The following is a 24,068-nucleotide window of genomic DNA, read 5'->3' as shown; positions in this document are numbered from 1 at the left end:
TCACGTAGTGTGTGAATGAGAACTAGAATCAGCTTCCAGCTTCGGTAGAGGCGTGAGAAGGAATAATTCATGGAATAAAGGATAAAGGAAATGACGGGGAAAAAAAAAAACATTTAATCCCATAAAAATCATGTCTGCCGGATGTTCCAGAAATACCATGTCAATGCATAATACTGTGAAATGCCAAATTAACTCTGTCATTAACACACACATAAAAAGGAGTACGCACAGAGCCCAGGCGTTTTCCTTACTGAATGCAGGTAAGTGAACAGGGTTGCTAACATGTGCCTAGTGATGTCCTTTCCTGGGTTTGGTTCCCACAGGGCAAACAAAGCAAGCACACGAGAGCTATATTTGGGTTCAGCTGCGGTTCAAAGGGAGCAGAAGTTCCCAGCAGCCCTGTTTCTGCATTTCTTTCCTCAAGCAGTAGTTGTAAAGCTTCTTTTCTGAGTTACAGATGGGTCAGTTTGAAGGACAACATTTTCCAAATTGTGGCAGAATAGAGGCTGTTAATGAGAATAAAATAAGAAGGGGAGCATGCAATCAACCTGTGGGGTCTGCAGAGAAGAGTTTTAGAGTTGTCACTTAATGAGAGCTCCATCTTTGTTCATTTAATTTCAAAACTCTTAACGTGTTGTCTGCAGTCAAGACTTGCTGATCGCTATTGTTCTAAAGCATTCATATCGTGTTATGAATTTACAAATTTTGATCTTAATCGTACAGTTTGATTTGTGTAATCAAACCTCCATTCAGTCCTGGCATCAGCCATGCCGGTAGATTAGATTGCAGTACCAGAGACGTAGATAAAAGATTGCAGTACCAGCTACACAGATAAATCCATAGAGGACAGACAGCCCGGGCTCAGTGCTTGCAGCTCGAGTGACACAAAGCAAGGCAAGTCCGAGAGTGCAAACTCAGAAGGGGCTCGTGTTGGCTCTCGGTGAAATCAAGAGGGCAGCTGGGCTTTGAGAGGGCTAAATGCCTCAGGGCGGTTTGAAGATGATGAGACACTTGTGTACAAGAGATTCCAGCTTCTTGGGGAGTAGGGAGAAGTCTGCTTACACACTTATGAAGGTTAGAGAAAAAGGAGAAAGAGGCATGAAGAAAGAGAAGGAAAATCTTGCATTGCACTCCAGGACCTGATGTTAAGGGCGCTGTGAGGTTTTGAGTAGGGTTGTAACTCAGTGATGAGCATTTTCAGTTGAATTTCCAGAGCTGAAAGGAAAACGAGGGGTTACGCAGCCAAAAAGAGACAAAAGTGTGACTCTTGTAACAGTTCAGTAGAAGTCAATTTAATTATGCGTATTGTTACAGAACAGGCACAGAAAAATAAGGCCTGAACAGAGATCTCCATTTATCGCGTTTAGCTCTGTCAATAATTTGTGCAATTGGAATGTACAGATGGAAATCTGGATACAGCCTGTAGTTATAATTTGTTACATCAAAACTAGCAGTTTGCATTGATGATTAGGTTTTGCTAATTAAGAAACAAAGGAAAAACGAAGTATTTTGAAAAACAATGAAGAAATAATCACTTTATCTGCTTTTGTTGCTTTAATGTCTGTTCTGCTTTGATTGGATATGAAATATTGCACAACATACTCTGGAATGCACTGCTTGGTTTTGTTAATGAAATCTCCCTAGTAGTAAACTCAGGACTTTCCTTGCTAGTCTTCAACAAGTCTGTGGTTTTTTTTTCTCTTTCTACTTTTGGAATGACTGTTGCCTTACAGTAAAAGGGATTAGGAAGAGGATTTATTTTCAGGGATTTTCTGTTTGACTTCCTCCTCTACCATGGGAAACAAGGGCAGATTTCTTTGTGTTTTAATGTGACTTTGTTCCCAACCTGTGGGAGCTCAAGGTGACATGGGAACACCTGTGAAATCCCTTCCTTCTGCACTGGATGGGGTCCCTCGATGAGGACGGCTCTCCTCTCTCACCCCTTCCATTCAGAAGCAGCGTTCAGCTGAATGCTGTAGGTCCTCAATGTATTCCATTTCTGGGAAAAATCCCCGGAAAGGGAAGGTGAGGGATGCTGGAACAAACTCTCTTCAATATAGCCCGTGAAGGCACAAATGGTGCCAAGAAAACCTGATACCTCTTTTTATTTCCACACACGGGAAATAAAATCTGGATATAAGAACATTCCTAATGCAATATTTTGGGGGTATAATTCATCCCTTTGCATTTTGTTTTTTGTGGTTTGGTTTGGGTTTTTTCCCCTATTGTAAAATGCATAAATATTGAAAAGTAGATCAACAGAATTCTGCAATGTTAATAAGGCATTTTTATTGTGGGGGTGGTGGTATTTTTCTTTCAGAAGAATGGTTAGCGAATGGGTTAACCCACTTCTCGGCTGAGAGACCCTGAACAGTTCAGTTCTCTCTAACTCTATTTCTTTCTCTTCCACCTTTTCTTTGCCAATTTAATCTTCTGCTCATCGTCTTTCTCACTAAAACATGCAGCACAGTGTGGCCATTGTATCAGGCAGGACCCTTTGGGCATTCTGCTAAAATACATACAGTGATGTTTTAAAATAAACAAACATCTGCTTTGATTCACTGTTTGTGGTATAGATTTATTAAGTCGTGTTTTCCATCCTGGACAGATGAGTTCCATAGCACTTCCCCCTGTAACCTGTCTGATGAAGAGGAACCGGAGATCGGTCCAGAAGAATTCTCTTCTTTCCAAGAAGACCTTGTGGCAGAACAGTTGACTTACATGGATGCGGTACAGAGAGTACACGTACTACTTAAAATGCTAGGGGAAATAGTGCTGGCCTTCTAAATTATTTTTTTTTAAAGTTATGTCAATGTAAATATAGTGTTCCAGAACAGTCTGTTGTTGGGGCACAGCTCTGCTTGGTTATCCAAACTTGTTTCATTCAAAGAGCTTTTTCCTTCAGTCATTCTGAAGGTTTGTTTTTTTTTTAAAAATGTATGCAGTTAATGTATACTGTGTAGCCTTTTTTGCAAAGTTTAGTGTTTGACACCTGAGAAATAGCACATTTTGACTACATTGCTGCCTGGCCTAAAGATGTATAAGTACATTTAACTGTAGTGGTCTCATTTAGTTTGTCTGTATCAATCTCCTTCAAAATAACAGTATATAAAAAATTTTCCCCTTGGTTATGCAACTGTTATAAAGGTGTCTCTGATTTTCCCAGCTAAGAGTTGTTTTAGGGCATCAAGCCTATAAAGAGCATGCCAAAGCACATATTTTAAATTAAGAGAAAACAAATATTTACCTTTTAATACCATATTAGATCTAGATCCAATTTGTACCAAAACCATGCATTTCTTCTTGTGAACAATAGCGATCCAGGAGAATCCTGCTGACTTACACACCCCTCTCTCACTCCAGAAACTTTTCAAGAAGGTTGTGCCCTACCACTGTTTGGGATGCATCTGGTCACGAAGGGACAAGAAAGAAAACGAGCACCTGGTACCTACCATCAGAGCCACCATCTCTCAGTTCAATGCCGTTACCAAATGTGTTGTCAGCACTATCCTGACGAGCAAAGAACTCAAAACGCAGCAAAGAGCCAAGATCATTGAGAAGTGGATTCATATTGCACATGTAAAGCATTTATTCTAGACTGTTTAAAGTTTCTTGTGTGGGGACTGTGGAGTTGAGGGAGTTGGGAGGGGAGAAAGGGCCTGTGTGCGTTGGTCCCAGGCCAGGGAACATACTAGCTCTAATTCTTTCTATTTTTGATTGACTTTCTCCGTAATAGCAGATGAAGTATTGCCCTTCCTCTCCCGAGTTCCTTCCCCAGCATGGAAAAAGGGTTGATGCTTGTCTCTTCATAGGGTTGGGAGTGGTAGTTAATGGGTGAGGCAGGTACCATGTCTTGCAGATAGGGAGTGCCATATACTTGATGATGTAACATTTATGGTAAGATAGGTATAAACTCAAACAGTTCGCTTTCCTAGGAAGAAAATACTGCTCGTATCAGCGAATGAAGTGATGGTTGATATCATGCAAAGGTTAGACTTGTTTTTAGAGGCAAGTTTAACAAGAGTGGAGTTGGTCGGGCAGTGGTGCAGGCACGGTCAAAATAAGCTTTGTGCTTACCTTTGGCCCTTCCTGTTCAGCCCATGAGCATCACGCTCCCTCTCCTGCATCTATGAACACCGGTGAGAGCTGGCATAGGGTATGGGGGAAGACAGCACAACTGTTTGTGTTTTCATACATTTTTATATATTTGTATGTATATATGAACGGAAAGTAAATACAAGGTTTTAAGTAAGTGCAGGCAAAGCTAACTAACATTACAGGAAGTAGCAGCCTCTTCCACATGGAAAAAATGAAACTGTTGTTTCTACTCTTTTGTTTTGAAAAATTCTTGAGGTCGAAAAGTTGTTTGCCTACTGAGATATTCAGAGTTTATATTAGGTACACAGAGCAGCGGGTTTGGAGGGGTGAGAGGTGCAAGCACTGACAAGAAAAAATAAGTAGAGCTACAATATGGTAGTGGTCCCCCCTCGTCTTCTTACCTTTCTGCTTTATCCTTGTCTCACATGTTTCTTTAACACGTTTTTACTCTTTGCTTCAATTCCTTTGTTGTGTAGCAGATTAGGTGTTTCTTAATCTTTGTGTGAAAGGGTTTTGTGTGCCTTTTTTACATAACTCTAGTTTGCTAATTTCTTAGATTTTTATCTTTACTATTATACTGCAGCCTTTTTAACTCCCTTTCAGAGCACTGGGCAGCTGGCACTAAACTAGATCTCTCTTTTGAAGAGAACTTTAAAGCACTTTTGTATAGATGTGTGTTGACTTTTGTTTTAAGAATCACATGGGTTCTTTCTGCGCTATACAAAGTAAGCAGTCATAAAAAGCTCAAGCCAAACAGAGGCTTCCCAACCTTGCCAATGCACCTCTGTGCTTCCAGAGGCACTGGTGTTACTCCCGGCACCTCAGCTCCAGCGACTGCATGGTTCAGGAAACTGGTATGGGGAAGTCATCTTTCACCTCTCTGTTGGCACTTACGTCCGCCCATTTTTGTTATCACCTGATGGCTGCTTTATAGCCCGTGCGAACGGATTAGGAAGTTTGATGCCTGGTTTCTGTGTGCAGATCTTGAAGTTGCAGAGGGTACCAGCTAAAGGGGCTGGTACCTTTAGCCTTTTACCCTCCAGACCGGTCCACAGTTTGGGTGAGCAAGTATGAAGCATCTTCCAGCTCGTCGTGGGTCAGCGGGAAGGCCCGGAGAGCCAGTGCAGGCACCACGCTCATCGTACTTGCTCTGAGGATGGAGAACTTTGTTCTCCACCTCTGTTGATTCAGTGCTTCTCCCTTACTTAATTCATACACATAATTAAATACTTCAGTCTTAGCTAAGCACATGAAAAATGCATGTGCATGCTCTACAAAATAATTGCACATGTAGAACAGCTAGTTGCTTATATACTTAGCTGCCCACTTCTGAAGAAAGTTGCTTGCTTTGTGCATGCAAATGAGTGTTTTGACTAGTTAGATGCCTGAATTAGAAAACAATCCGCTCATTAAAGTGCAGTTATTCACTGACAGCTAAGTCTGTAACTTAGCAGCATGGAATTCCATGTTTGTTATCTGTTTGTGACTTTTGGATCCAGTGTCTTGGTTTACAAGACAAACTGAATACTTTTTCTAACTGCCAGCCCTCTCTGCTCCACCTATATCTAAGGTTCCTGAGCAGGAGCAGCCAATTTCACTCACGCAATATTTTCTTTAAAAATAAGAAGTAAAAATGAAATTATTAATATCCTATTATGCTCAATATTTTTAATCAAAGCTGCTTCTGCACAGGATTCTTTCTGGTTTTCCCCTGTGATGGACACAGCATAAACCAAAGTTACTCAAGCAGTCTTAAAAATTCTTCCTATATACAAATGGAAGCCTGCTAAAGTTTAGTCTGCAGTCAGTTAAATCATTGAGAACACAAAATCCAATATTGAATTTCTAATGTGCTTTAAATTATGCAACGTGCAATTAAGCCAAGATGGTTCCAAATTGGATCTTCCAGTTCAAACTCCTGTTGCATTTGAAAAAAAAAAAAAAGAAATGCTAAGAATTTGTGCCTCTAAATCTATGTTCTCCCCAGGCTGAATTTCAAGTTGAACATAAAGAACAAAGGATCTCCTTCTCAAACGTGCCAGTCTCTGAAGGAGACCTGTTATGTGGCTTCTTTGGCCCCGAACCATGCAAAAATAACTTTCAGGTCTTGTGTGTCCTACCACGTGATCTTGAACTTGGGCTTTATCTAGCCTAATCCTTCCAAGTTCACAAAGTTGGTTTTTTTTTTAGATAAATAAATGGGAGTAAATGTACTTGCCTTAGTTGTTCAGCCAATTTTAATGCAACTCGTGAACAGAGTTGCTGATGCATTAATGTCTGACTTTTGTTTATGCTGAGGTTACTTTACATTTGTTCAGTCCTACAAAGGAAATAGATTATGTGTGTTTTCACTGTAAGGATCCTCTACGTAATCAGCATTATTAATGTAATAATCAGCCCCATAAAAATTTGCAGAAGCAGAATTGCAGTTTGAATACGTTCTCATCTACCTGCGCCAGGCGATTGGCATGTGTCTGGTCTGCTTAATTTGCATGTGCAGACACCTGCTTGTGAGAGCTCATGTGTGCAAGAGCTTCTCGGGTCTGTGGTGCCCGTGCTCTGGTTCATCAGCCACCAACAGGTTTACGGGAGTTCCTTGAGGAGCCACAGGCCAGACTTTCCCCAGCCACTCCTTGATTTCATCTGCTTTACCAGGAATCTTTGCTTTTTTTTTTTTTTGAGAATTAAGTTTTTCAGTGTCCTTTTCCATCAAAGCTTTTGCCACAGAGCAGCTGCATAAGAAGTGTCTGTGGACGAGTCTCTGTTAGGATTTGATCCTAACTCTGGAAAAGCTGGGGAGGTTTTTCTCTTCAACAGTGTGTGCATACTTGAATAACAGGTTATTCCTTTGCATGTCTTTATTTTTAATTGACACTTAGATGATTGAGGGTTTACATTTTAAATACCATATACAAAGAGGCAAAGCCTGGTTTTTACCCTAAAGGGTGAAAGGGATTAGTAACTATAAAGAGCTTTTAAAGAAGTGTAACATTTGTGCTTTTTAGCCTGGCTTCATGGGCCCAGTTCCACTTTTATTTTTACTAGGAGAACTGGAAGCTGTAACACTGCAACATCACCACAAATACATGAAAGTGAGGAAAACAAGATACAAGTGCCAAAGCCCATAAAGTGCTTGGTGGCTGGAGAGGGGAGTGATATTTTGGATGCTCGATATTTGTACAGCTGCCTGCCTAGCAGTGAGAAATGTGCAGCGAGCAGGACACCGGTCAAACAGAAGAGCACTAACCTATTAGTAATGCTGACATTTAATGCTCCTGTATTTCTAACCGCTCCTTTCACAGGAATGTAGGATCCTGAAGAATTTTTCCTCCTTGAGGGCCATCATTTCAGCACTGCAGTCCAACTCCATCTATCGGCTGAAGAAGACCTGGGCATGCGTTCCAAAGTAAGCCTCCCCCTCCACTCCTCTGGCTAGCCCCTAACAAAGGCAAAAAGCTCACTGCTCTTCCTTTTCATCTTGTTCTCTGTCTTCCCATTCTGCTCCTTCATGGACGTCTGTTCTCGTAGAAGAACCTCTCACTCCTGTGAGGCTCAGATTTCTTTTTTGGGTCTGAGTGCTGTGAGGTCCTGTTTCATATCGAGGGGACAACCTGCCCTCAGGGATACTGGGTCTCTTCTGTCCTTTATAGCATACTGGATCTTCCACAACCTATTTTGAAAAGCTACGGGACTAGCTACCCACCCAGCTCACGCACACCGCTCTCGGAAGGTCGACAAAAGGGCGCCATGGTACTTGCCTGTCGTCTTCTCTCCCATGAAGCTGGAGGAGGTCCAGGTTGCTACAGACCCTCTTTAATCCTCTCGTGGTCCTGATATTTCCTTAAAATATATCCCCAAACTACAAATTCCAAATCTGTATCAAAGGCAACAAACTTTTTTTACACCTTTTTGTGCAACCGGCATATTTACTGCATGCCGAAGAGACAGCAGAAATCTCAGTGTAGGAAAGATGGTGTTCTGCTCATTCACTTTGGGAAGAATAGAATTTCTTTCCTTTGCATTTGATAAACAAAGAAAAATGTCACTCTGCCACGCAGTATAGCTCTGCGCTTCCCCTAGAGAGAGGTGGGTCTTTCCTTCCGCTGCCCCAGGTTCCTCTTCCTCATCAAAATATTGCCATCTTGTGTTTGTAGTGTTGGGTAATAGAAAGGGACTCGTACACTTATGTCCTTCTAGCTTTCCAGAGTGCATGGAACAGGGCAAAAATGAAGTACCTAAGATACCTCTCAGAGCTATTGTTCTCTCCCTTTGTACCCATTTATCCACTTTCTTACAAAAATCTCATACCCTGCAGTGCGACTGAAAACCCTGCTCAGGGTCTGTATACCCAATGGCATTTCTTTGTGATGCTGTCAAATACAGACTGACTTTACTGGGAGCACCAGAAGATCCCAGGAAGGTTCCTAGTAGATGTGCAGCATCCCGTTGGATGCATTATGGTGGTGTTATCTTTTATATGCCCAACTATTAACAATTCATGAGAAAAAAATAGTAATCTGATATGATTTAGAGCGCTTACTAATAACCTAAATTATTTAATCTTTTCCTGTACAGGGACATAATGCTGATGTTCGACGAGCTGTCTGATATCTTCTCAGACCATGACAATTATTTGACAAGTAGGGAGCTACTAATGAAGGTGAGAATTAGCTGGAGTTGCAAGGCTTGTGATCTCAATCAAAGCTGAGGTTATTCCTTTTTCTAACCAGCTGCCAGAGCTTGTCTCTCCCTGAACTTGCGGTATGCGGGGCGTCAGGGAAGATAGCTCTGGAAAACCTGTGCTTTTGTGCTGGCGTGTGAGGTGATTTCATTGTTCCTGAAAGAACCTACACTAGCATTAGCCCGTTGAGCTCAGATATCACACACAGCAGGCTGCAGCAGCGCAGATTTTGTGTGGATTTGTTCACAAGGCAGCAGTTCAGGACCCCTTGGAGCCCCTGGAGTTGAATGTCACGCTGCTGTAGTTCAGTGACTGGTGACGCTCCCTTGGGCACGGTGATGTCTAGCTCCGGAATACCTGTATCGTACCTCTGACAGCACTGGGGCCACAACCGAGGGAAGAGGTGCCGCATGGTGTAATTTTACTGAGATGAGCACTTTGGCTTTATGCTGCTCTGTATAGAGATGAACCGCTAGCTTGGGTTCCCTCTGAGCACATCCAGAAAGGCTCAGGTCTGCACCGATGAGCGCAGAGACACTCCCAACAAGACTTTCAACTGGGCTGCACCACTGTAGTACTTTTGACTTCACTGGAACAATGCCACTCAGCTTCAGCTGAGGAATTAAACCAAGATGTTTATCCAACCATCCCCTACCTTTCTTGGAACGAGAAGACAGGGCTGGGAATTTTGAAGGAACAGGCTTCCTGCTCTGTGTGTGGCCAGATGGACAACAAAGCAGGCTCTGTCTGATCCGGTCCGACTTGTGTGCTCTGCTGGGTGAACCCCAACAAGCTCCAGAGCTTGAAAGGAGTGAGGAAGAATAGCAGGGAAAGGCTATATTCTGTAGAAACTAAGGAATGTTTGTGGCAGTTTTTTTCTGTTTACATAAAATTTTCTATAAACTGGCTAACCAGTTTACTTTTTGGCAGTTCTATCCAGTCAATCTGGCATTTGTACCTTACCCTTGGTATCTGAAACACTGGGTTTTGCTCAGGAATGATGGGTGAAAACATGCAAACCAGTCAGTCTCTGTTTTGTTTATCATCCATTTATCAACATCTGTAGCTAAATTTTAAAGCAAGTGAGACAATAATAAGCGTAGAGGGGAAAGTGTGTGCTCAGAACAGCTTATTTAACTAAATATTAATAAGACAAAACAACAGTTCAATCTGAGCCCAGACCTCCTGGCTCCCAACAAATCACACTCTCCAGCTGCCGTAAATAGATTTGCAAAACATTTTGAAAGCAGTGAAAAGAGAAAAATTTCACAGAATACCTAGAACCTCTCTCCTACTTCTTGTCTTGGACCGTTTCGTAACAATTTGAGGATTAACGTCCACTGAATCCTTAAAGTCTGTGTTTTCTTTCACTATAAATAGTATCTCTGGGAAAGCCGTGTTTGACCTTGCCCATCCATCCTGCAAACTGAAGTTCGGAGCAGACAAAATGCCGTACGGAACAGGTTGGCGGGCACAGAGAGGGACCGCAGTGTTCTCTCCTCCCCAAACAGCGGCTATAAGCTGCAGTTTCAGCCTCTGTGCCTGCCCACTGGCCGCTGCTAGACAATCTCCAGTTTACCTTTCAGTATCTCAAAGACATTGAGACAACACTCCTTTTGCATTTGCTCCTGTTTTTCGGCCAAGGAAGGAAATACAGTTTGAGTGATCTGTTCGTTAACTCTGACTGAGAGAAGTAAATATTGCAACGAAAGGACCTATACAAGCGCAGGCTGTTGTCTTGTGCCTCTTAAAAAACACTTTGATAATGATTCACTCCCAATCTATTCAACCACTGGAAAAAACAGCAGTAATTCCAAGCACCCCACATGGATCCAGGGAAATAGAGGCTACAGATCTGTTGTGAAATAGCCACCCATTCATAGGAAAGTTTGAATTGTGGAGATGAAAACCTATTGCTTCCATTTCCTGCGTGGTTTTGGGTTAGTCCATAAGCCACAGAGGGGAGTTGCTGGATTTCTGTGTTGCAGCACAAGAGAAACAACAAAGCATGACATAAGATGGAGATGTTTGCTTGTAGCGGTCCTGATTAGGAAACTGAACAGAAATCATGAGGTCAGGAGCCTCAGGATATAATTCAGAGAAGCATCTGGACACCTGAAGTATTTCTAAGCTTCTCTGATTTAAACTCTCAGGAGACTTCCAACAGCACTTAGCTTTGGCTGCAGTAGAGCTATTGTGCAGAAAAATTCCCAATCTGTGTACAAGTCCCAGAAAATTAGCATGTGTACGTATACATGCGTGGACCTGCACAACAAATATTTTTGCCTGTTTAAATGTATTTGCAATTATTTTACACAAACGTAGTTGCCAGCTTCCCACTTAGCTCCTCCATTATTTGTCTTCTCATTCCCTAACAGGAAGGAACATCCAAATTTGCAAATCTGGACAGCAGTGTGAAAGAAAATCAGAAAAGGACCCAGAGACGGCTGCAGCTTCAAAAAGATATGGTATGTCTCGGGTCCTTTTCCTACCCTTTTTTGAACCAGTAACATGATTAACCCTGTTTGGTCAGTTATATAAGAAGCAAAAATCGAGAAAGGTATTTAACAAAGCGAGCGTGCAGTAGGTAATGCGCCTGAATGTGCCCTCTGTCGAGCAAAACAATCCCATCGATGCTATTGATTGATACAAAGCAAGTCAACCGAAAGGTTTAGACTGAACATGCAGTCAGAATGCTCATCCCTGTAAATATACGCCCAAAGCTGTGTTCCCTTATGCTATGGATCAGAGCAAGCAGGCAGTACCCTCTGTGTGTATACAATGTGCATATATATACATATATATAGACAAGCCCAAGCAGACATATGTCTGTATGCATAAACAATTCCAAAGGGGGATCAGTGCTGCCCCCAGCTCGCGCTGTGCGTGCTGTGCTGTGCTGTGCTGTGCTGCCGAGCTGCAAGCCCTGTGGTTGTTGCAGCCATCCAGCCGCCCTGCGCACCGCACTGCTGGAGCAAAGGGATACGCAAAGCATCGGCGCAGCCAGTGCCTTCAGTGACGTAATGCTGGGAATGCTCAAAGATTTCGGGATTCGGTGGATGTACGCAGGAACCACGTTACGTCACCTGGCACCAGTCTTCCCTTGTCCCCTGCTCGGGATAACTGGAACGCAGACTGGGTGCTGCTCCCGTCCCCACTTGGATTTGCCTCACATCCCAATGAGCTGTTTGGGATGGACGCTGAGCGAAGGGCTTGGCCTCAGTTTCAAGTCTTCCAGAAAGTTACTAAACCTGTCATATAAAAGGGTAACAAATGATTGATGAACATAAACATGTGTTCATGATTTTCAACTGTCCTGTTTCCATCCTATGAGAAAGAATTCCATTACCTACTTTTGCTACCCTTTAGAGAGAAATACGGGGAAAGCCACACAACCTTCAGGTAGTAAAATACATAATGTAAATACTGGAATTTTCGTGATAAAGAAAACTAGCTCTGGCCAGCGCAGAAATCACATTTGCTTTTAAACAAGCTCATGAAGCTTCTGACATACCAGCTTGAAAATTGCACAGACTTCTACAGAGATTGCTTTGTAAAATATGTCCGGTTTCCAGTCTGCTGGTGAAAATGGCTTTTGTCTCACAGTTGGCAAAGATTTAAAAGGACAGGGGGAGAGGAATCTGGGATAGTGAGGCAAAAGTGCTGAATATGATTTCTTGTTTGTCTGTTTGACTGGAAAAAATACGGATCCTTTTGGATGGTAGAAACAAGCATTTCCTTCACCAGTGTAGACGCAGCCGGAACTCTACGACTGCTAGCAACCTCCAAAGTTTAAGATTTGGTTAAGCAGACTATTTATTTCATTTCCTTATACAGGAGTATTTTAGCATTCTAATTATTACCATTTCTCAGTCAATTAACCCAACATTGCTCTGATCATTTGCAGGGAGTAATGCAAGGCACGGTGCCTTACCTTGGTACCTTCCTCACTGATCTCATCATGCTTGACACAGCCCTGCAGGACTACGTTGAGGTAATTTGGAGCAATTTTTTGAATCCTAAATATCCTCCCTGCCTTCCCAGTACTGACTGTGTCTGTTCACCTCTCTTCTACTGGGCTCTTGTGCAGCTCTTAAGAACAGAGGAATCTGTTCTCAAAAAAGAGGAACCAACATGCAGTTTTATTAGCAACAAAAATCTTGTGTGAGCTTGAGTGCAGTTGTCTCAAGGAACAAGCTTAGCATCGTATTTTGCCTTGTCTTCTTAGGCTAGAAAATGTGAAGAAAGCAGGCTTTCCATTATTGTGTTTTATTTTTCTAAAAACAACATTTTAGGTGTAAAGATTTCTGAGAATAATTGGTAAAATACACAGAATCATGAATTCAGCTCTTCAGACTGATCACTGAAGTTGTTTCAGTATCGACTCAGACGCGACTGAGCCCTAAAGTGATTAAAGACTTGGTTTTTTTAATTTCTCTTTAGCTGAACAAGCAGGGGCAACCCATCTAGAAAAGGAAGGGGAAAAGGATTGCAAGAGAGTCTAGTCGTTTAACAGAGACTGAGGATGGGGCCAATTTTCAAAAATGTTTGTTTCAAAGGTTTTCAAAGACCTTTGAAAATTGGCCCGTTACTGGGGATGCTTGAGGAGCCACGCTGCAGGCACTTAGCCTTCGTTGTGCTAGTGTTGGTATTTATGATAAGAATGGGCAAATAAACTTCCAGACCTGGGAATGGGTTTTCTTTGGTTGTTGTGTTTTGCAAGACTGCACCAAAGCAGGCCTGTGTAAAGTTGCTATATATCCATGTTCTTGTTGGCAGTTTCCCTTCTGTCCATGCCTTGTGTTGCGTTGGTGTTTCTGAAACTTGCTGCGAATGCTGATGAACTCAGCACAGGCAAAAGCCGCATTTGTTTCTTGCATTCTGCAGAGCTCGTCTCCACACGGCTTTATGAGCAGCTTGTCATGGGCTGTTCTTCTTGGGCAGATTGCCATTTAGGCCATGGGGACAGAGATCCTTCGGAGACTCAGTATATGAGTGCTGTGGTTTATACCAGATCTGGAAACAGGTATTTTTAGAAGGTCGTTGCTCAGGGCAGTTCTGTGCTTTACATTAGCCTTGCTGCTTCATCCTGTTTGTGATTAAATTCAACTGAGCATGTGCTCTTCTACTCTGATCTCTTCTTCCTTCCTTCCAACAGGGTGGCCTGATAAATTTTGAGAAGAGGCGAAAGGTAAGTTGAATGTTCTGTGATTTTTAGTTCACTTATGCCCTCTTCTAGAGCATTCTCTTGGCGAGGCCTGCTGTCTTTGTTCAAGCATATACAATACCCACTAATTTTAATGCAAGTTTGTGAGGAAAGAATAGATCCCCAAAATGCTGTGAGCTGCTGCCAAACTGTAAGGAGTGGTGCAGGAAAAGAACCTATTTTTTAGATGTGTGCAACAGGGGAAGAGGAGCTGCAGGCCACTTCCATGGAATTTCCATCTCGGGCATGCACATTCCCTCCACTGGGTGTTCATGGGAATACGTTACATGTGTACATCCTATGTGCTGGGAGTCAATCAGACCTGGTGGCGTGAGATCCTTGCTTTCCAGAAGGTACAGTTTGTAAACATCCTCCTGCTGCTGCAGTAAACCCTTTGTAGGTAAAAGGCTGCAGAGAGGGAAGTAGGTACACGGCACTCAGAAATAAATGCTAGCAGTCCTTCCTTTCAGGCTGATCCTTGATGGTCAGAGATAAGTAATGCTATGTAGGAGTAAAGGTGCTGGTGTTACATGTGTCCAAATGAAGTCATGCCAAATCTCCACTCTGGGGTCTGAAAGCAGACTTGGATTTGGCTGTGATGGAGCCACTTCCTTCCCTTCACTGCTCCCAGCTCTACGAACCGCTTCTTGGACTTGCCTTGTACATACAACTGCACAGCTCCAGATACTCAGAATGAGGTACATGAGCTTCTCCATGGTCATCAGTCCAGCTTCACACGGACCAGCGGCAAAGCTGCCCTCTGAGCCGTGCCGAGTACTCAACTCCATTCCCGCATCCTGGCTCTATCACACCCTGCTCTGACACAAGGGGGGGTTAGGAATTATTTTGGCAAAGCGAGTATGCAAGTGGCATTGCAGAAGAGCAGCGTGTTCTAGTCACAGGTACTAAGGGCAGCATTTTACATTCCTCTGGTGCAAGCGTGAGCACACAAAGCGCAAAGCCAGGGAGGATCAGACTCTGCTTTCACCCCAGGCACCCCTAATTATTATTGCTGCCTGAGAACCACCTAAGTACAGACCGTGGTTCTTCTCTGGGAGCCGGTCTGGCCAGCGAGGGGGTGAGCAGGGAGGGCAACCTTGTGACCCTTCCCTACTCCTGTTCCTAGAGGAGCAACCGGCAGTGCTGCCGTTTGGTGGGTTTGCACCACTCTTACGTTTTGGGAAGGGCTTGGGAGAAGCTCTCTGGTGAAGTGTGATTCCTCGTGTTTGTCTTCTAATTTGTGTGTGTCTGATAAAATGTTCACATTTCAATGCACATTACAGATGCTGAGGGGAAAAAAAAAACCTGCAAGAACCAGTTTTTCAAACGATGAAATAGTCAGTTACTCAACTGAAACTGAACTTCAGGTCAAACTAAGTTTGTCCTGGGTCTGTTGTTGCATGTGTTTAGTATATGAATGAGTCTGTCTGGCTTTATCATGTTTTCTAATTAAAACTCCTATTTGATTTTTTTTTCCCTCAGGAATTTGAAGTAATTGCCCAAATTAAGCTCTTGCAATCTTCATGTAACAGCTACTGCATGACCCCAGACCAAAAATTCATCCAGTGGTTCAGGAGACAGCAGCATTTAACTGAGGAGGAGAGGTAGGTTCTCCATCCTGCTGGGGAAGCTGGCTTTTCTTACCCCACTCCCACCTGCGGGTAGGTTATGTCAGCCTTTAGCCATCCTCTTACAGGAACCCATACACGGCTGCTCCAGGAGAGTGGGAACACAGCTGCCTTCTGCTAAACAGCTGTAGAAAACCTGTTGAGCACTTAGCAGGGTTGAGTTTTGAGATTGGAAATCAGGCTTCTGGCTTTGAAATACGATAGTCTGTTGTGTCTGGGGTGTCTGTATGGCCAGACACACGCTCAGAAGACGATCCTAAGGGAGGTCAGGATGCAGTCACTGAGTGTTCAGCTGGTGGATGCGGGCTGCAGGTAGCCAAGGCAACGCCGAGCTCGCTGAGAGCTCACCAGATGAATGTCTCCTGGCGCTGGGGTGGGTTTGGCAGCCCTGCTGAGTTCTGCGCTACTGCACGCGCTGCTAGACCAACCCACGGCAATGGCGGCATTTAATGTCTGCACTGGGTATCTGAACACCACTCTGCTGCACTGAGTGTAAACACAGATACGGAGCTGCAGTAAAAAAAAAAGTCAGCTTATCCAAGATTCACGTGTTAAGTAGTTTCTTGATTTTTTTATTTTTTTAAAATAAAATTATGAATGTCATCCCAAAAAGCACCAGTTTTTAAAACTATTATAAAGAAGAAAAATATCCCCTTCACTATGGTAAAATATGGACAGAGCTACGTTCCTTTGTGTGTGATTGCAAACTTCTGTGCAGTGGGAATAACTGCAGGTTTCTCAAATTTCTTGAATGTTGCTACTTTGATATATGTAGTTAATTATGTTATATGTAGTTATATGTAAAAATTAACCCAGTGTCCTCTGTTGTGCAGTTACAGCCTTTCGCGTGAGGTGGAAGCAGCTGCTGACACTAGCACCACATCGCCCAAATCTCGGAAAAGCATGGTGAAGAGGATCAGCCTGTGAGTACAACGGGGCAATGGGCACTGGTGTATTAACATGAACCCGACTAAATCAAAGAAGCAGTACTCATGTCACCAGCTGAAAACCCTGGCTGGGGATCCAGAGCGCTGCGTTACTTTAAGGAGACAGCATCAGCTAGAAATGCATACTTCTGTCTGAGGCTGTCCCTTTCTATTGTTAAAAATAGTCATGGGAATTATTAATGATGAAAGAGATTAGAAACAAACAGGCCTTCCCAAGGTGTCAGAGAAAGGACCAATTTTAGCAGTGGATTATAAATTCAATATTTATTGTGTAATAACTTCCCTGAATGCAGTAGCAAAATGGAGCAAATGAGGATAAAGTCTGGCCTATTATTAGTCTAATTTGCTATAGGCATGCAAAAATTCCTTGCAGGATTTTAATATGAAAATTAAGGTTACCAAAAAGGCATTTGATAATGGGAACAATCTGCCGAACTGCCTTCAAGTTAGAGAAGGAAAAAAAAGTCACGGGGACACAGTCCTATTTAGTCTGATAGCAGAAAGCTTCAAATGGGAGGCAGGTGGAGAAGAGGGCCATGCAGCTAAGCACACTTGGGAAACAAGATACTAGCACAAATTCACGGGAAGCTGCAGGGAATGAAAGCGGAGAGCAAGGACCAAGGTTAAAATATCATAAAGGTGAGAAATTTGAACCTGGTGCACGAGGAGGTATGAAGGGACTCCCACATACCAGTGGCATGATCAAGATGAGGGGGGAAATGATGAATTTAACAGCAGTATCAGACCTTAACTCCTTTCCTGCTTGGTTCTTGCACTTAGTCTCCTCGGAATGGCCAGCAGCCATTCACCTCCTGTCAGCACTCCTGCAGGTTGGGGTCTGAAAGAATAGATGTCGTTAGTCAAGAGTTTTGAGTTCTGATACGCAAAAAAATCCAGGCAGCTGTTTGGAAAGTGTTTCGGTTAGTCCATCCGAGTTGGTGGTGACAGGCTATGAAAGCGTGCGTTTTGAAGAAGTCCGTGCCTGAACGCTCAGTGGCCTCTCATTTGTGTCTCCCTTGGCGTGTGCGTAAGGGTTGTCACTGCGGAGCACAGACTTTATTCTCTTGTTCTTGACTGCGCTTCGGTGCTGTAGTACTGTAATTTACCCAGTGGAGTTTGTTTGTGCTATGCAGTCTTTGTCTAAAGAATTGTTTTGACTGCACTCTGAATGTATTTCGCAAATTAATACTGTAGAAAAGACTGGCCTAATTCATCCTGGAAACACTGAGTGACACCTCTCCAAATTGTTTAACTTGTTAACTGCGTGCTGACATAGCATCTAATTCACCTTGCTTCTTTACCTTACATATTATAAAAGTTTGTTTTCTTTGACACTCCTTTAAATTTACTTGGCCTGCATTTAGAAATGAGTCTTGGAGAGGGAGAGCCTGTAATTTACACTTTCTTGTCATCTCCTCGTTGTGTACGTGTCTGGTTAGACACTTGGAGAGAAACTGGTATCTGTGGCACTCTTACTGGGTGGAAGAATTTGCAGTGGGGAGGAATTTGCCTTTTGAAGACCTTTGCCCGGTGTATGGCCCTGCATTACCCTCCCTGCACCATTTCCCTTCCTCACGGCGCCCGAGTAGCTCCTGAGCTGCCTTGTCTCAGAGGCAGCGGGCTGTGGCAGCAGCGTGCCCGTGGGGCCAGCTGCCGTGACGCTAACTTGCCCCTCGTCCCTTGGGTTGCAAAGGCATCAGGCTTATGATCAATCACATCCTGGCAAGTGAGTCTGAACATTTAACAGCCTGAAGAGGCGCCTCATTTGTGACGCCGGGGCATTAGCTCTGATTTTTGCCCCACAGGCGGGGGGTGCGCTAGGTGATGGGGGGATTGTCTTAGTGTGTGACGAAGGCTCTTGACAAACAACATAGAGGAAATGCAAACAACAGGCTGCTCCAGACAGGAAAACAAAACGATACATAAGGGTTTTGAAGCAAGTGACAGCTCTGCTCAGCCCAGCTCTGTTCCGTTTCCACTGACTGGCTGTTAACGCTTTCTTTTCTCTATCAGACTGTTCCTAGGCCCCGAGGTGATCACCCAGAGCACACCCATCAAAGAGCAACCCAAATCTACTCCGGGTGGGAGCTCTGGTGAAAGCACGGACTCGGCCAGTGTTTCGTCCTGCGAGTTTAACCACTCTGAATCTGAAGACGTCTGCATCACGCCCATAGGCACTCCTGAGGAGTCTCAGAAAAAGGTACGCCCTGGGCCTTTTTGCCAGCCTGTGACAGTGGCCATGCTGCAGGCAGGCCCTCGGCGCCGGCCCGTGCCTCTTGGCCTTGCTTTTAGTGGAATGGAGAGACACTAGAAATAAATGCTTAAAAGTGCAAGCAATCCAGTCAGAATTTTTGCACAATCCCTTCTGACTGAAGCTCTCCTTCCCTGAAACCAGATTTTCTTGTGGTGCCTGGTTGTGGTTTTGGTTTAGATGAGGCCCTGGAGAAGCACGAAGTTAATTTTCCTTCCCGTCCCTTGTCACGCTTTTTGAGAAAGATGGGGCAGGCTGGTGGCATTTCTACCTTTGAGCCTGTGGGAAGTGGGGTGAGGAGCCTGAGCATCACACTTGCTCATGGCATATGGCAGCATGGCACTAACAGTGACGTGGACACGAGGATTTATAAGTCCCCCACCAAACACAAATGAAGCAGGGGATGGGATCAGCTGAAGAGGAGCAGGTGAGGGTTAGGGTTAGGATGTGCCGATACCATCCAGAGAGACGAGCTACACAGGCAGAAAACCAGAAGGGATCCGACGGCGGAATCCACAGGGACATCTTCCCTACAGACTCTTCCCTTTTGAACTCAACTGTGTAACTGTATTGGTGAAGCCATTTTTAGGGATGTTTTGCTGAAGAGTGTCATATTGAGGTTTCGATAATGGATATTTTAAATTAAACTGTACTAAATGTTCTTAAACCAAAAGCAAGATGCCCCAGACACCAGCATCCATAAATCGTTTAAACTGTTAACCTGGAGCAGTTGTTACGGTGGGTGTGATAAGCAAGTTGGAAAGGGAAGATCCTCTCAGCAGTTTGTGAGCACAGCCGATGAAAGGCAACACCCCGAGCAGCCGGGGAAGGACGGGGGCAGCTTCCATTGAGGAAAGAATATTGAAGGAGAAGCTGCAGAGGCGGAGGTGTATGTGTATTTTCACTCGTGTAAAGGCTCCATCCCAGTGCCGGAGCAGCGGTGCCCTGGTGCTCTCTGCTCTGGCCCGGCCCAGGCCCCGGCTGGTTGCCCACAACTGGAAAAATCCAGTTGTATCTGCTGCCACCTCCTGGCCTGCTCTTACTGAGAGGCAAAAGCCAGCAGTGCAGTGTCAAGCACACCAAATCAGAAATAAGTTTTCATTAAAATGGTGAAATTAATCAAGTGAAGCTCACTTTTTCCAGAGGCAAGGAATGCCACTGCCAGCCTGCTGGGCAGAGCGCCGTTCATGGAGGTCTTGTACCTGCCTTCTGCTTTCTCGAGTTCTTCCTCCAGAATGATGCACACAGACGTACAAAATGTCCAGTTCTGACGGTGGTTTTCTTTTTTTTCTGTTGTGTAGCTCTCTGAATCCTCCCTCTCCTCCAGTTCTTTCACCATTTCCACGGACCCTTCCTCGGTAGTGCGATCTTTAGTCTCAGCCCCTTCTGTGCTGTACTCCAGTGACTCGTGTTCCGTCTCCGTGACATCGATTACCTCAAAAGCACTGCCTCCTGTTTACAACCAGCAGAACACAGACGCCTGCATCATCCGCGTCAGCGTAGAAGACAACAACGGCAACATGTACAAGAGCATCCTGGTGAGTGGTACGGAACAGCGAAAAGCGGTTATCGTTGGTGATGTTTTCATCCAGGGCGAGTTAAACAAATGGTGCTTTTAGTTTTGAAAAGGCCTATTCACTGAGCTGACTAATCAAACCTGGCTTGAAAGGGAAAATGACAGCTGTTACAATTCAAAGTACGTGGCGCATGGTCGAATGAGAGGTTTGAAAATAGCAGCTTTGGGGAAGTTTCTGGTCTTGAAATCAAAACTTGTAATTTAGCAAAAAGTTCAAAGTGAAGCATCCTGATCCAAGTGCAGGCCTTCCTGCTCCTGCCCTTCTGTTTGCACTACCTGCTTTTTCTCTAGCTCCGAGTTCGTGTGTGAGTTTTGACACAGGATGCCACGTGCCAAACTGCGTGGAGAAGCTTTCCCCAGGAGCTGGTTTCTGGAAACAGGGAGCTGTACGTGAGGAAGCTGATGCAGCTTCTCCGTGTGGCGAAGGCTGCCAGACCAGCAGCAACCAGCATGGAGGTGTTTCCCTTGATGCTGGTTCCAGGGAGGGATTCTGGCAGGGCCGGGCCAACGGCAGAACCTGAGGGAGACTAGCTGCCGAGCAAACACTTCAGGTCCCTCCGGGCCTGGGGGAACAAGCACACAAGGGGGGTAGTTCTTAGCACGTTTAGCTACCTGGTTTTAATGGTCTGACCCCAAATTGTGAAGAGCCGTTCCCCGAGGGCCTCACAAATTCGGGTACTGGCGAGACAAATCTTCCTTTTGACTGCGTGAGGCTCTGGAGTGAGCCCCGTGTCTGCTCCGGATGCACAGCGTTTCCACAGCAGACAGTAAACCCAGTTACAAGGCCAAAAATCTTTGCAGGATGTCAAGGAAAGTATTTAGCAGAGGAGACTGCAGATTAATTGATGTCTGCAAACAACAGATGGGGCAGCTATTTATGTGGATGTTTATGGCTAGGGAGAATAACGTCTCATCTCTCTAAGTGTTTGCTCAGGAGAGCAGACACCGTGATTTACTGCTGTCTCTTCTAGTACACTATCCGTTGTCTTGAACTAAAAAACCACCACTGCCAAATGTGACAAACACCATGGTTTAGCACCTACTACTTTGTTACTGTTCCATTACATTTTTTCAGTTCTCTGAAATCTTTCCCAAGACCAAGTGGTCTGCAAAAGGCAGACCTTGGCTGATTATTAAATCATTACACAGAGTGAACAAGCAGAATCTCTCATTGCAACTCTATCTTTCCAGCTAACTAGCCAAGACAAAACTCCTGCTGTCATCCAGAGAGCTATGGTGAAGCACAACCTGGAATCTGACGCAGTTGAGGATTATGAGCTCGTACAGGTCATCTCTGAGGACAAAGGTAGGGAAGCAGAACGCCGCCGCTGCTGCTGCTGCTTGGAAAGTTCTGCTGGGTTTTGAAGGAGAGAGTAAAACGTGAAGCGCCATTAGAACTGCCAAGGGCACGTTGCCGCAGCTGCAGCCGGGGACCACCCCAGGCAGCGCTGGCGGCAGGGGCCACCCCTTGGCAGAAGGAGAGGTGCCCAGCGCTGCCAGGCTGCCTGCGCGCGGGCTGCTCACCCTGCCCTTGCTCTCTCCCGACTCTCCTGCTGCTACCTGCGGTACTGCAAATTAACACTTGCTCTGGTCCCTCTTTTGCAGAGCTGGTGATCCCAAACAACGCCAACGTGTTCTACGGCATGAACAGCCACGTCAATTTCGACTTCATCCTGCGGAAAAAAGCTTCGGACAGCGGGCAGGTGAAGATGAGGAGCCGTTGCAGCCTGACACTCCCCAGAACTGCCAAACGGGGGTGCCGGAGCATCAGGCCCAGCAAAATCACACTGTAAGGGAGACAAGGAGGCAGGGAGGAGACCTTCACTACAACCCAGTATTACAGACCACAGCAGATGAATGTGTCAGTATTCAACGTTGAAAATACGCGAGGCTGAAATGCAAAGTGACCTACAGCCAGGGATGTGTGTCTCCTCCCTTGCAGCTGGATATGGACTGACAGACACGGATTTACGGGACAGTACGGACTGGAATTTTGGTTTTGTTTTTTTTTTTGTTGTTTTGCACATTTGTCTAGGAAGGCGAGAGTCCCAGTTAGAGGGGAAAAACGGGACTGCAACATTTGTCTTAAGAACACCACACAAGCCAACTCTTTTTGTGAGAAAACATTTTCCTTTGTGCCAGTATTACACAGAAGAATAAAGTCTAAATTTATTTTTATAAAACTGGAGAAGAAAAGTCTCAATAACATTTTGCCTGACCCAAGGAGGGTCCCAGCCAGCCTCCGGTGGACTGACGGGAGCACTGGTTTGCAGGAGGTGTGGGTGAGCTGAGCGCCGCTGGCAGTTGCTGCCTCCCGAAAAGCAGGGTGGGTACAGCCCCAACACACTCAGCGCTGGAGGCAGCAGGAACTGCAGGCGCATGCATTGCTTTCACACAGCTGGCAAACTTATTTTTTGCACTTGTTCCACAGCAGAAAATTACCTATTTTTGGACTTTTTTTTTCCAAAGAACTTTAAAAGAATGGACTGCACTTGCTTTTGGATGAATGTCATGGGTTTTTTCATGAACAAGGCAAACACACACTACTTGTCTGGACTTAGGTCTTGTCTTCATGCCACTACAGGGTGGTTTTCCTTTTACTTTGCTGACCCAGTGAATAGAAATTGATGCCTTTTGCATGTACTCTGAAATGACTGCTGACTCTGAAATGACCTCTTTGTAATGTGCAATCACTCTTCAAGAGCAAAACTTTTAACTCACGTTTTCACTCATAAGGGGCAACTACATGACCTTTTATTTTTAAAAGTGGATATTGAGAGGAGAGAGCCGGGTTTTATGCATTACCCCAAACCACCAGAGATTTTATATACTTGTAGCATTACTATGCATAATCTACGAGCACCTCCCTTGTTCTTTATATGCATCTATTAAATGAATTTCTTGACATGGTACATCAGCTGGACTAAAGAATTCAGCTGGAATGAATGAAGAATTTAATCATTCGTTCTCTGTGAAACTTCAAATACCACACTTCTTGAGTCTCTTCCCAGAACACAGGCTTCCTTGAAAGGACAGATAGAGGTTTTATTTCAAAAAGCCATAAATGAGACATTGGATTGTAAGCAGCCCTTACTAAAAAGGCTGTCTTTGAGATTAGTATTAGTTGATTAGTATTAGTTAAGCTCAAACATTGAATTTTCTGCATGCCTGGGCCTTTCTTCCCACCAGTTCTGCAGCACTAATTTTCAAAACTGGGCTCAGATGACATTAACGATGGGTGATAAACTGATGGTGCAACCAGCGCTGGGTTGCGCCATGTTTCACACTACAGGAAGACCCATCACCTCTGTTTACAAGTAGCACATGCAGGTCCTAGCCCGGTTACTTTAAGAACTCCAGTTTTAGGTTTGTTGAGAGGGTGAAGATAGTGAGTTTACAACTGAGCCTTAACCTTTGCCCAGAGTTAGGGCAAGATTGCAACAGTTCAGTCTTCTTTGCATTTCAGTGTCATTCATCATCAAACATGCATTGACGGCTCTACAGCATCCATTGGCAAAGTACAGCATTGCTCACTCAGAAGTTGTATGTCTGCGTTAAGCTGAAAGGTGAATGTTCTTGATTTTAAAATTACACCCTCCAAAAGGTTATATATGAAAAAGATTTTTTTAATTGCTTATCTGTTATCTTTATACAGTAAGTAAATAAACTGTTTTCCACTAA

General features: G+C 44.3%; 1 protein-coding gene across 1 annotated transcript in view; it reads left to right on the top strand.

Moving 5' to 3' along the window:
• Positions 1–24,068, top strand: part of RGL1 (ral guanine nucleotide dissociation stimulator like 1) — a 76,968-nt gene extending 52,900 nt beyond the window's left edge. The window contains exons 6-18 of the mRNA XM_054211875.1: positions 2,609–2,730; positions 3,364–3,579; positions 7,401–7,504; positions 8,674–8,758; positions 11,158–11,247; positions 12,687–12,773; positions 13,938–13,970; positions 15,468–15,589; positions 16,447–16,536; positions 18,574–18,760; positions 20,113–20,349; positions 21,579–21,693; positions 21,993–24,068. Of these exons, the coding sequence (XP_054067850.1) occupies positions 2,609–2,730; positions 3,364–3,579; positions 7,401–7,504; positions 8,674–8,758; positions 11,158–11,247; positions 12,687–12,773; positions 13,938–13,970; positions 15,468–15,589; positions 16,447–16,536; positions 18,574–18,760; positions 20,113–20,349; positions 21,579–21,693; positions 21,993–22,180 (1,676 nt within the window). The 3' untranslated portion in view covers positions 22,181–24,068. The remainder of the gene's footprint in view (positions 1–2,608; positions 2,731–3,363; positions 3,580–7,400; positions 7,505–8,673; positions 8,759–11,157; positions 11,248–12,686; positions 12,774–13,937; positions 13,971–15,467; positions 15,590–16,446; positions 16,537–18,573; positions 18,761–20,112; positions 20,350–21,578; positions 21,694–21,992) is intronic.

Source organism: Rissa tridactyla, chromosome 8, assembly GCF_028500815.1.
Source record: "Rissa tridactyla isolate bRisTri1 chromosome 8, bRisTri1.patW.cur.20221130, whole genome shotgun sequence".
NCBI lineage: Eukaryota > Metazoa > Chordata > Aves > Charadriiformes > Laridae > Rissa > Rissa tridactyla.
Note: the sequence above shows the minus strand (reverse complement) of the source record. Positions and strands in the feature narration are given on the sequence as shown.